The 12146-nt window shown below is 38.4% G+C and overlaps 1 protein-coding gene across 1 annotated transcript in view; it reads right to left on the bottom strand.

Annotated features, from left to right (window-relative positions):
- Positions 1 to 8707, bottom strand: part of JMY (junction mediating and regulatory protein, p53 cofactor) — a 70226-nt gene extending 61519 nt beyond the window's left edge. Inside the window, 1 exon segment of the mRNA XM_074282346.1 lies at positions 7706 to 8707. Coding sequence (XP_074138447.1) covers positions 7706 to 8707 — 1002 coding nt within the window.
- Positions 8708 to 12146: the final 3439 nt, after the last annotated feature.

The following is a 12146-nucleotide window of genomic DNA, read 5'->3' as shown; positions in this document are numbered from 1 at the left end:
CCATAGTACCTAATCCCCACAAAAAAGAAATTAAAGGGCCTTAGTTTAAGTTTTGGCTACAACTAGTGAGCACAAAACTATGCGGTAGAATATGATTAAGAAATAGACATGACAGGGTGACTAGATGGCATGGCAGATAGAACATCTCCCTGGAGTCAGGAAGATCTGAGTTCAAACCCAGCCTCAGATATCTGACATACATTAGCTATGTGACCCTGGCCAAGTCATTTAACCCTGATTGCTTCACCAAAATAAAAACAAAGACATATGATACTACAATTGGAGTTTTTATAAACTAGCCTTAAAAATGAGTGCTTTTCTAAAGATTTCATTATCATGTAATTGCTTGCATATAGGAAGGCTATCTGTTCTCCAGCAATTTTCAAACATAAAAGTTAATATACCTACTTTAAAAGCAGGCTTTCCCCCTCCTTTTCAATATCCAATATTGCTTCTCAAACTTTTTTTTTTAACATGACAATCACAAATGTCCTATAGCCTACAGTAATCCTGTACATTAAAAAGGGGAAAAAGAGGCAGGTAAGAATTTCCAAATTCCCCCTCTCAAGCCAGGCAAAGGAAAGGCTAATCAATGAAAATAGAACAAATATGCTTTTAGCAAAGTAGCTGAAATAGGGAGATAGATGAGTAAAAAAAAAAGAGATTTTATATTTATTAGTAGCTGATTGAAGAGAAAGGGTAACACAAGAATGATGAAATAAGTCAGATTTCCAGATGGAAAACAAAATCCTATAGAATGAGTTGAAATATTTTTAAATGACACTTTTTAACAGAGTTATTATAACTTTCAGATCAACACATTTCACTTTGTCAATCATGTACCCCAAGAAACAAAATGTTTCAAACAATGACAAGTTAATAATACTTAAAAGTGGGCATAAAGTTTGTTTTCTTCACTGAAAAACAATAGAAAGTTCACATTTTAATAATTCCTGTAAAAAAAGAATGTGGATTCAGTCTTATAGCATTATGTCTCAAATAGGCAGGGTGAATTAACCTTCCAGTACTTACAAAGGTCTCTGATCCCAGGAGATGTAGTTTATAAAAAAATAGTCAATCCCTTTGTAATCTACAACCATGAAAAGGACCCTTATTAACATTCTTCAAGCTGTCAATGGATATACTAGACAAAGGTGGGCTGATTCTTATTCTAAAAAAACCCCCAAAACAAACAAAAAACCTCCAGTAAATATTACCAGAATTGGGAAGGGAATTGGTAGGGAAGACAATAAAGAAACTAGAGAATGATCTGGAAAGAAAGGTGGAAAAGGGGAAAGGGGGAAAAGGTGTTTGAAGAACTTTAGTAGATAGATATCAGTTTTTCAAAAATAATCCCAAATAACTATTCCCCTAAAGTTATTAAACTATGCACACCTCTGACTCAGCAGTAAAACTATGTCCCAAGAAGACCAAGGTCCTAGATGTACAAAAAAATAATTATAGCAGCTTTTTCTAGTGGGCAAGAATTGATAAGAGGTATGTCCATTAGTTGGACATTGAATGGCTGAACAAATTGTGATATATGATACTGTCATGCTATAAAGTGAGATTCAGAGAAATCTGAGAAAATATTACGAACTGATGCAGAATAAAATGAATGAAAACAAAAGAATAACTTATTACAACAATACCATAAAATGGTAACTTTGGAAGTCTGAAGAAATCTGTGATCAATACAATGATCAACAATGATTCCAAAAGACCAATGATAAAAAATGCTACACACCTCTTATAAGTGTAGCAGACACATTTTTAGACATGGCCAAAATTATCAATTTGTTTTGACTATGTAGTTATAAGATTTTTTGGGGAGGTAGAAAAGTAAGAAAGTAGGTAAGAAAAAAAAGAAAATGTTTATTAGTTGAAAATAATAATTTAATTAAAAATAATAATCTTAAATAATTGGCTAAAAACCAAGTGAACCATAATATGAAGTAGGAAAATTAATTTTTAAAAAATCATCTAAGGAGCAGTTAACTGAATGAAAAATAAGGTTAAGTATCATTGCTATAACACCCTCTGCATTCAGGAAACAGTAGCAAAGGGTTACTTCAAGCTCATATTTCTTCAAATGTCAACATGTTGGCCAGAAAGATTTGGATACTCTACTAGGAGTATAGTATTCTAGGAGTCTAGACATCTGTACAAAAATGCAAAAAAGTAAAATAACTTAAAATTTACCTCTCCATCTGTTATACTGACTGTGAATTGGGACTGGGTATTCAAAACCATGTCCCAATTCAAACCAAATAGCACTGAATCAGCAACCAGACTTATTTAAAACTCAGCTCTTCAAGATCAAACATTTGGGTTGTATTACTACAATCATGAATCTCCAAGTCAAAGAAACTTTGCACTTCTTACAACTCTTCCTTATAAACTCTTGTTATTTTATCACTTTAGTTTATTTTACAAAATTATCATAGTATTCAATTGTGAAAAATAGCATAGCACTATGGAAAGGAACAATGGGTTTTGGAGCTAGTAGACCTGAGTCTAGATCCCATGACTGGAGAGTTTTTTTTTTTTTTTTTTTTTCAGCAAGCTTTTAAAGAACCAATATTACAAAAATACTAAGCTATTTTTTAGGGATAACTTAAATAGAAACAGAAGGCTCCCCCTACATAACAAAAAATAAAAATTCTTCTGACTTCTTAATAAAAGAATATTTTCTTCTCTGGTCTTTGCTTAGATCTTTGGTAACTGTATTGTCATTAGTCATTGTCAATATTCTCCTAACTATGCTTGAAAAGTTTAATAAATATCATTAATGTCAAAAGGTAGAACTGAAGCAGCAATATTCAATAAACATGTTAATGAAGGTGTACCCTCTCATCTTTGTATTATGCTGAATATGTCAATTCTGCTTGCTGACAACAGAGAAATCAGTTGGGGAAGGAAAAACTTGTCTTCTTTTAATCAAAAATGTGCCTAGAAAAACTTGTTTTAAATATGTGAAATATAGCACATAGTATGAAATGAATAAACTTTTCCCCTAAAAAATTTCATATATGTAAATGAGATACTATACAAAAGAAAAGCTGAAAAAATTATACATTACCTAATTTTAGTCTGAAAGTGACATTTGCAATTTTCTTGGGAGTTAAGAGGCTAAATCAACTCTGAATATAATCATTAAATAAAAACTTATCCTCTAATGACAAATCAAAAGTGAAATTTAGGCTTCTCTCAAACTATTCTTTGTTCCAATAGTAAAGAAATAGGTCCCAGACAGAGAAGGTAATGTCTGATACACAGCTTATTCTCTTTTCTTTTATCCCATCTTTGTGAAGTACCCAGAACCAGAAGACAAGTCTTATTAGCTCTTTGCCTCATTTTTTGCTCTAATCAGACATTTCAATTTTTGAGTTTTACCAAGAAGCTAACAAAGCATTTACTCTTTTCAGTTATTTGAGTAACAACTTGAAATGTATTTGACTAGATATAAGACTAGAAGTTTTGTAGACAAATTATTGTAATTGAGTTCAAAGAGCACTAACATGTCTTGATTTTAACACTAGATAAATAAAACTCAAACTTCAGACAAAAATTCAACATTATTTTGAAGTGATTATTCATATTACAAAAGGATTGTAAAGTTTCCATTGAATAGTCTGCTGCTCTTTTTATACAAATTTTGCATAAAGAAAAAAGTTTGTATCAAATTCAAATTCTAGAACTGTGCTAAAAATAATTAAAGAATTTGTAGCTAACTCAATTTACTAATATTAAAATACCCACAGGATTGTCTGATCTGATTCAGAAAACTTACTGGAGAGAAGGAAAAAAAAGACTATAAAACAATAGAAAGACCACTGGGTCTTGAGTTTACAATTTAATTGTACAAACTATTCTATTTTTAAAAACTTCAACCATTTTACCAAACATTTTAAACAATAATAGGTGTGGTCTCCAAATAACAATCCTTAAATAGATGGAAAAATTGAACATCACAAGGACAAAGAATTAAAAATATCTAAATGAACGGCAACTTTGAAGTGAAATAACACCGAATTTGAGATTCAGTGGATTCAAGTCTCAGTATCTGATATTTAGTGACCTTTAACAAGTAAAAGCACCTCTTAGGGAGCTATGATTTCCTCATCTATAAAATGCAAATAAAGAACATTTACACTCCTTATACATCCCAGAAATGCAAATCTTTGTAAACCCTACAATGCTATAAAACATTGCGTTCCAACTAATAATTAGGAATAGGAATAGAGAATGGATCTGTGATTTTATTAGTATAAGAATGAGGAACCTTCTTCCACCAATCCAGGCTGGCACTTTATCTAGTCTCAGAATTTCAAGGAGCATGAAAGAGGCTGTAATTTCCCCAGGTATCACACAACCAGCCAAGTAAGAACTGAAGTGGAACATGAACCCCAGTAGTCATTCCTGGCTTCAAAGCTCCAGCTCTCTAGCAGCTCTCATTCAGACTCAAGGATAATTAAGCATAGTACTGATTACTATATGTTGTAGTCATAGGCCACTCTTAACCATCCTGGAAGACTTTAAGTCTCATTTATAAAATGAAGGGGTTAGGTTAAGATGGCCTGTCAGTTCCAGATCTATGATTCTATGACCTAATAGGGAGGAAGAGAGAAGGAAGAAGAATGGAATGAAAGCTAAGTCAATAACTACATTTATGCCTTTGTTTACCTAGTGCATATCTAAGACAGTAATTGGTTTACCATGCTTGGTTTTAAAACCAAGAGTAAATTAAAGAAATGTGAATCAAATAGAAGACAGAAAATAAAAAAAGATTCTAATGAAACAAGCTACTATGTATGGGCTCAAAGATTTGGGAGACTGTGCATGACTTCTCTGGAAGGTAAACATTTTCAGTTAAAACTAATGACAAAACAGCTAATTATATGTTTCCCATTAAATATTAAATTGGTTTTTAAAGTACGATTTATAGTTCTTGTCCAGCAAATTTACAAAAAGATACTATACTTATTTTGGATTTTGTCTTACACAGCACCAAAAACCTTGAAAGAACCTTAAAATGTAAAAAACTGGATATCCCCATTTAAAAAAAAAAAAATTGAGTTGGCATAGAAATCCCATTCTGAAAATGTATTTCCTTTTTTGGGGGGGATTTCATCTTTCGTGCAAAGAACTTAAGAAAACCCATACTTATCTTTCAACTGTACCTCTCTATGTAGGACAATTTTCATTTCTGACCCAAATTTACTTCCTACAAAAAAAAAATTCTCCTTCGTGTTAAGAATTACAGCTTATACACTGCGAAACTAATCACTTACATATAAATTAAATGTTATTAATATAAACTTTAGAAAAGCAGTTGGTAAAATATCAAGTGAGTCAAAGAAAAACATATATAAGTTTTATGGTATTAAAAACAACTACCACTATCAAAACCTTTACAACTACTACCATCATCAACACTAACAAAAATAAAAAAATAACAGGAGTAAAGAGATTAAATAGAATAGCAAGAGAATAACAAACAAAAAAAAATTTAAAGACATTCAGTCTCTTCAGAAGAAAAACTGGACCTGCCTGTGATCCAACACAAAATTCAGCATAATACATGTCTGTTTTAGACACAATCCAAAGAGATTCAGTTACCCAAAAAAAGTGCTTTATAATAATAATAGAGATTGGTGCCAGCAGTTCCATGCTCCACTCAGATCCAAGCAAAGTTGTAAACACAGATAAATAAGAACATTTTCTAAATATTTCTAAACTCTAACAAAAGATTTTTCAAGTTCATTATACAAAGATGAGTATTATCTGACTTGATATCAAGATTAGGTATTATATCAATAATAGAGTAACTCTAGGAATAGCAAAGCACAATAAAATTTAAAGGTGCTTTTTTTTTTAAATTCAAGAAGTACAGTACTAATGCTAAAATAAATGTGGGTAAACTAAAAAGATTTAAAAAATACAAATTCTCTTGAGAACTTTACTTTCCATTAGAAGAAATAATGAATTCAAAATTCTAATTGCTGTAAGCTCATAAAAAGATTACATATTGATTTTCATGCCTTACAATCTAAAACATATGTTCATTAAGACTTTCTCTGTTTATCTCTAATATATACCTTGTACTGGTATGGCACAAATTGTTTCAAAAATCTACACTAAAATTTCCAATTTAAAAAATATCTATACTAAATTTGAACACAACATCCTTTCTTAGTGACTTATTATGTTCTTAATTATTGAAGAGTTAAACAACTTAACAAGAACAGTTGAAACCTGAGTCCGGAACAACCTCCGAAAAAGATTTTAAATTCCTGAGGTCTGTAAAAGTCTTTCAAAGCATATTTGTATTATTGTATTTGTTTCTTTTACATATGGTCAGTCAAATTATCTGGTAGGATAACGTATAGACATTTACCTAAATTACTGCACAATAGGCAAAAAATGAAAATGGATATGTGGTCAACTTTCTAGACCACCACTGTGTCTTGAGGAAAGAAGTTCTGATTATCAGGAAGTTACTTGTGGATTAGTCAGAAATACACACTTGTACTCTACAAGATCAGATAGCTTGTCAGCTCTAACCACAAAGGCTAGCATTCTGGTACAGTTTAGAAGTCTATAGAGAACTGCATAGATGGAGGAAACCTTAATGAGTATTTTGTCTGAATTTTTTGGAGATTGTTTTAGCCCAATAGACATTGGAATTAGCTGAGGCCCAGAAAGGTTTAATGCCATGCCATCTCTCATTTCTATGCCTTTCAAAAGTCTGCCTTTCAATCCTTGGAGGCTCCTTCTCTTAATCTCTACCTCTAGAATCTCCTAGCTAGCTCTCTTCACCTTTCAACGCTAGTTCCAGATCTTTTAAGAGACCAACTCTTCCAGCTAATGAACCGTGCCTTACCACTGAATATTTATTTTGTGTATACTTATACATTATTGGCACGTGAACAAGCTGTACTCTCCTCAAGAAAAGTAAGCTCCTAGAGGAGTCTCATTTTTTGAATTTGTATCAATAGGACACAACACCTCCTCAGAGGTGCTTAACAAATGATCATTAACTGTTAAATGACTTGAATTAGGTAACAGCTATACAGTGTCGGAACTAGGACTAGAACCTAAGTCCCTTGTAGAGCAACAAACAGCTTACTCAAGATGCTCCAAAAGGCCAGGAGAATCAGGTTTTACAGACTAATAGCCCTTCAGGATGACAGAATTAACTGAAAAGCACCTTCTATATTATTTTCCCATTGAGGAAACTGAAGTCCAAAGAAGTGACGTGACTAGCCAGAGGTCAAGAACTCAGGCTCTCTGATTCCACAATCAGCACTCTTTCCACAGGGGCTCTTTGCTTCATTACTGAGACCAGAATTCTGTAAAGTATCACTGCTCTCAGTGGAGACAGATCTGGGATCCAATTTCCACCCCACCGCCATCACTGTCTGACCCTGGGCATGTCATTAAATCTCTGGAATCCTCAAGTTTCTTCATCTCTAAAATGGGTTAATAACAAGAGCATCCACCTAAAAGGCTCATTGTCAGAGGAAAATGAAATCAACAAGAAGCATTTTGCAAATCCCTATATAAAAATGTTATTTCTAGGTATTCAGCCAAAAAGCTTTCTCAACTTCCCCTCCCCTCTTCCAAGCCTCCAGCAACAGTGACCAGGTGTTCCTTTCCCAACTCCTCTCCCCTGTACCCGCCGGGCCGGGCCGTCTCTCACCTCCTGAATCCTCCTCCTGGCCCGCTGCAGCACTTCTTCGTAGCCCTTTTGCCGCAGCTCGCTTAGGCTCTCATAATACTCCTCCGGGTCGTCCGTCTCTGTGAAAAGAACCTGGGAAAGAATTTTCCAGCCGCAGGTATCCAAAGCATGGCCCAGGTAGACCTGGAGTTGGTAGCAGAGGCTGTCCACCTCCTGCTCGGTCATCTCCGGAGCTCCCCCGAATAGCACAGTCCACATGCCCGAAGGCTCTTCTGGGAAGAGGGGCAGGCAGGGTTCCAGTTGAGAGTTCACCGAGCACAGTTGCTGGTGCACGGCGCGCAAATCCTGGAAGGAGAAGAGTCCGGCCCAGCTGCACTCCTCCGGGGGCGAGTCCAGTTCGGTTGGTGGCTCCGGCGGCTCCGGCGGCTCGGGCTCGGGTAGCTCCAGGAGCGTCGGCGCAGCTTCGTCCTCCTTAACAAGCTCCAGCACCTCGATCTCCTCGGCGGCCGCACCGGACGCGCTCACCACCCTCACCGAAGACGGGCCGGGCGCTTCCGCTGGGACCGGGTCCCGCTTCGCCGATGCTTTCCTGCCCGGGCTGGGCTGGGCCCGCGCTGGATCCCCGGTTTTGGTCATGGGGCCCCGGAGCGAGGCGTCCCCCCGCGGGTGCGCGCTCCGCGCAGCACCGCCTTCCGCCCAGGCCGGGCTCCGCCGCAGGCTGGGGCTCCTCCGTCCGGCGACCGGCTCCCCTCGGCCTCGCGAGACTGGGCTGCCCCCCGCGCTCCGGGGCCCCGGGCTGTCCGGCGGGGGTCCGGCCTCGGCTGCGCCTCGGGTGGCCGCCGGCTCCCGGGAGCCGCTCCTCTGTCTCTGGGCCGTGCGATTGTGACAGGTTATGGCAAACTTGCCCTCGATCTCGTTCCAGGCCACAATGAAGACGAACTTGTGCTTCTCCCGCTCCTCGAAGACGTGCGGCCGAACGGCCACCCAGTCCGACTCCAGCGTTTCCTCTAGCGCGAACGACATGGCTGGGTCTCCCCCGCGAGGCGGCGGGGCCGGGGCCCCGGCTGCCCCTTTTTCCCCCTCCCCCGCCCTGCTCCGAGAAACTCACCGGCCCCAGCCGCCCCCCTCACCGGCCACCATCAGCCATCTTAGAGCGGGAGGAGGACTGGGGGGGATTGAGTCCGGGTCGCGCTTGCGCTCGGGTCTCGCGCACAGGCGCTCACGGCCCCGGGGCTCGGCCGCGCTCTTTGTGGAGCGCGAGGCGGCGGCGGCGGTTGCTCGGCTCCGGCCGCCGAGAAAGACAATACGCGTCGCCCGAGCAGGTAGTTCACATGGTCACGTGTGACAGGATCTGTTTACAAGCGCCAGCGCTGCGGCAACTCGCTCCTCTCCGGCCGCCGCCACCGCCCCCCGCTCCGCTTCTCTCCGCTCCTTCGCCGTCAGAGGGACCGCGGCCCCCACGTACGTCCGGATGCCTCAGCAAGCAGCGGAGACCGGCTAGAAGCGGATGCTCTCCGAGGATCGGTGGGCTCGGATTGCTCTGTCAGCCCCGATCGCCAAGGCCAGCCCACTCCCACCCCAGCCAAAGCCGGACGAGTCTCTCTAAACTCTGTGCCTCATCACCGCAACAATGTTACCATTCTGCTGCTGACGTCGTCCGGCTCCACGAGGGACGTAAACACGGACACGTGCGGCACGCTGGTGACGTGCGGCGACGGCGGCGGCGCGCGCAGGCCTGGACCCGCCTACCTTCCTCCCAGCCCCCATCCGCAACTTCCAACAGCTTCTTAGTGCTCCTTTCTTTCTAAGGAGTGAAGAGGTGCAGTCTGCTGGGGGCGAGGGGAGGGACTGCAATTCAGTTTTCCACTGAGGTTGGGGGATGGGGTAAAAGGGCGGAGTAAACATTGGCTTCAGGAACTCTTAGAAAAACTGGAATCAAATAAGGGAATAATATGGTCTGCACTGTCCGAAACCGAGGTTCAGATAGTACCTGGAGAAGCTGAGGTGCGCATCCCCCCAGGGCTCTTCAGGTTACCCCTTCTGCGGTGCCCATGGCAGAGCTGGAGCAGTCCCCTGGAGGACGCGTTGGGTGCCATGTAGAAGCCTTGTCACCGAAGAAACCCAAAATTCAGTGAAATCGGCGGCGTTTGGACAAAATCTCTTAAGCCTTTTTTGTGTCGTGGCAGTTTTCTGAAGCCTGTGGATTCCTTCTCAGAATAATGTTTTTAAATGCATAAAATAAAATACATCAGACTAAAAAGGAAACCATGTTGCAACGCATTTTTCAAAATAAAAAATAGGTTAAAGCTCCCTAACCAAAGGAAATATTCTCCCCAAAAGAGGAAGTGAGTTCGAGGATTCCATTCATGTGTTATACTCTATGCTAAATTTAGGGATACCAAGATAACAAGGAAACTAGTCTCTTTCTGGTCTTCCAATAGATTAAAGAATGTCCGAAGACATGCAATAAAATGCAAACTGAAGAGCTGTAAAAAGGTTTTAAGCCATTTCCAAGCTTCTGGGGCAATAAACCATCGATTTCAGATTTCATCATTATATACTGTTTTGGGAACCTGATTTTGAGGGCATTAAACTCCTAAAAGTCTTGGTAAATTATTAAGTTATCAGGGCTTCTAGAATAAAAAAAAAATAGTGCAAAGTAAATGTGCAATTTAGGCTTCTGATCTCTGTCACTCACGTATAACAAATGCCTTTTTTTTTTTTTTTTTTTTTTTGTAATAGGAGAAAATATTCCCCTTTTTATTGACATCCCTGTCCATATTTCAGGTTTTCTACCTACACAGTTGCAACTCAGTGCACTGGAAATCATTCTTCTTCTCATCTGTAAAATGCACACAAATTTCCGCATGTTCCCTGAATGTATCTTTAATCCCTAGTAACATGCCAGCATTGGCAGTCTTTTCTACAAACAGCTGGAATCTTTGGCCTGATCTCTGCTTCTACAATATGGTACTATTTGGTGTTCTTTGTGAAGTTAGAAGTCATTGGTTTTTTTTTTAACATTTTCTCCTCAGTTCTTGGTTTAAGAAAGGATTTTTTTAATTATTGAGACTCAAATACAAATTTGTGCCAAGATAATCCTTAGCAAATAGGTTTTCCAGATTGTGGGGCATAAAACCCTACAAGGATAAAATGCAAGGCCCAAGATTATTAGATTTTTTTAGTATAGTTTTCACATACATTAGTCCATTTTTTTTCCTAATGAGAACAAATTTAAAATTTCAAGTTGGCAAAATGGATATTGATACTGACAGTATGTACAAACCAATTTAAATAGATAGTCTCTAAGTTCTTTTTCTGCAATGGATCCTGATCCTAGGAAAGACCATATAAGCTCTTCTATCTTACTCCTAACATGTGGATTTCAACTCCACCGTTTTTTCTCCCTGATTGGGCTGTGATTTTGAAGTATGCAATCATGAAATCAAATGATATTTAGAGTGAGCCAGGTTGGAAGAGATTCACTATTACCTTGAATATAAAGAACAATTCTCTTCTGTCAAGATTATGACCACCATGTAACTATAGAGATCACCCAAAACTATTCTTTTGAAGAAAAATTTATCATTTTAAATGAATGAATGAAATGATCTTTTCTTAGTTTTCTTCCTTCACCTTTCATTTATTTGATACTATTGACCGTATCATACTTTGTTTTTTTTTCTTTCTGAGTTTTCTTGGCATTTCTTTTTTTTGGTTCTCTTCCTTTCTATATGATAATTTCTTAGTCTCTTCTACAAGATGACCATCCATTTCCCATTCCTTAAGGATAGGTGTATGCTATGGCTCTGTCCTTCTCACTCTACATTTTTTCTCTTGGTGAACTAAACAACTCTAATGAGTATGAAGATTATCCTTATGCTAATCCTTATTCCTAAATGTACACATATATCCCTCTTCTCAGTTCCAGTTCCATGTCACCAAATTATCTATTGCACATCTCTACTGAGATAATGCATAGGTGTGTCAAATCTACAAAAAGAAAAGAATAACATGCCTACTAGCTATTTTATCTGTGTTATACCCAATGCTACCAAAACACTAATAGGCAAAAACAGAACTGCCTAGATTCTTACCACTAGTGACACTAAACAGCATACAGCACTACTGTAGAAAGGAAGACAATTGCAAGAAAAAGCTATAGAAACTGTAACAAGAATAATTCCATGGAGAAGTTTCAATTATTCTTGTTATGTCTCCCCATTTTACCTCCCAATTTATTTTATTACAAATTCAAGCAATTTTACAGAAAAAATAATCTTATGAGCACTAAATTAAATTTTCTCAAAATATTTTTAATCTATAAATTTTTCTTTTTCTCATTTAAATTATAAATTTTTCTACCATATATGTATATTGAATATTTACTTAATTATAATCAACTTGTGATAAATCATTTCCTGTTTTTTCTACTTAACATTATTTTAAAGTAATATCTATT

This window comes from Sminthopsis crassicaudata, chromosome 1 (assembly GCF_048593235.1).
Source record: "Sminthopsis crassicaudata isolate SCR6 chromosome 1, ASM4859323v1, whole genome shotgun sequence".
NCBI classification, from domain to species: Eukaryota; Metazoa; Chordata; class Mammalia; order Dasyuromorphia; family Dasyuridae; genus Sminthopsis; species Sminthopsis crassicaudata.
Note: the sequence above shows the minus strand (reverse complement) of the source record. Positions and strands in the feature narration are given on the sequence as shown.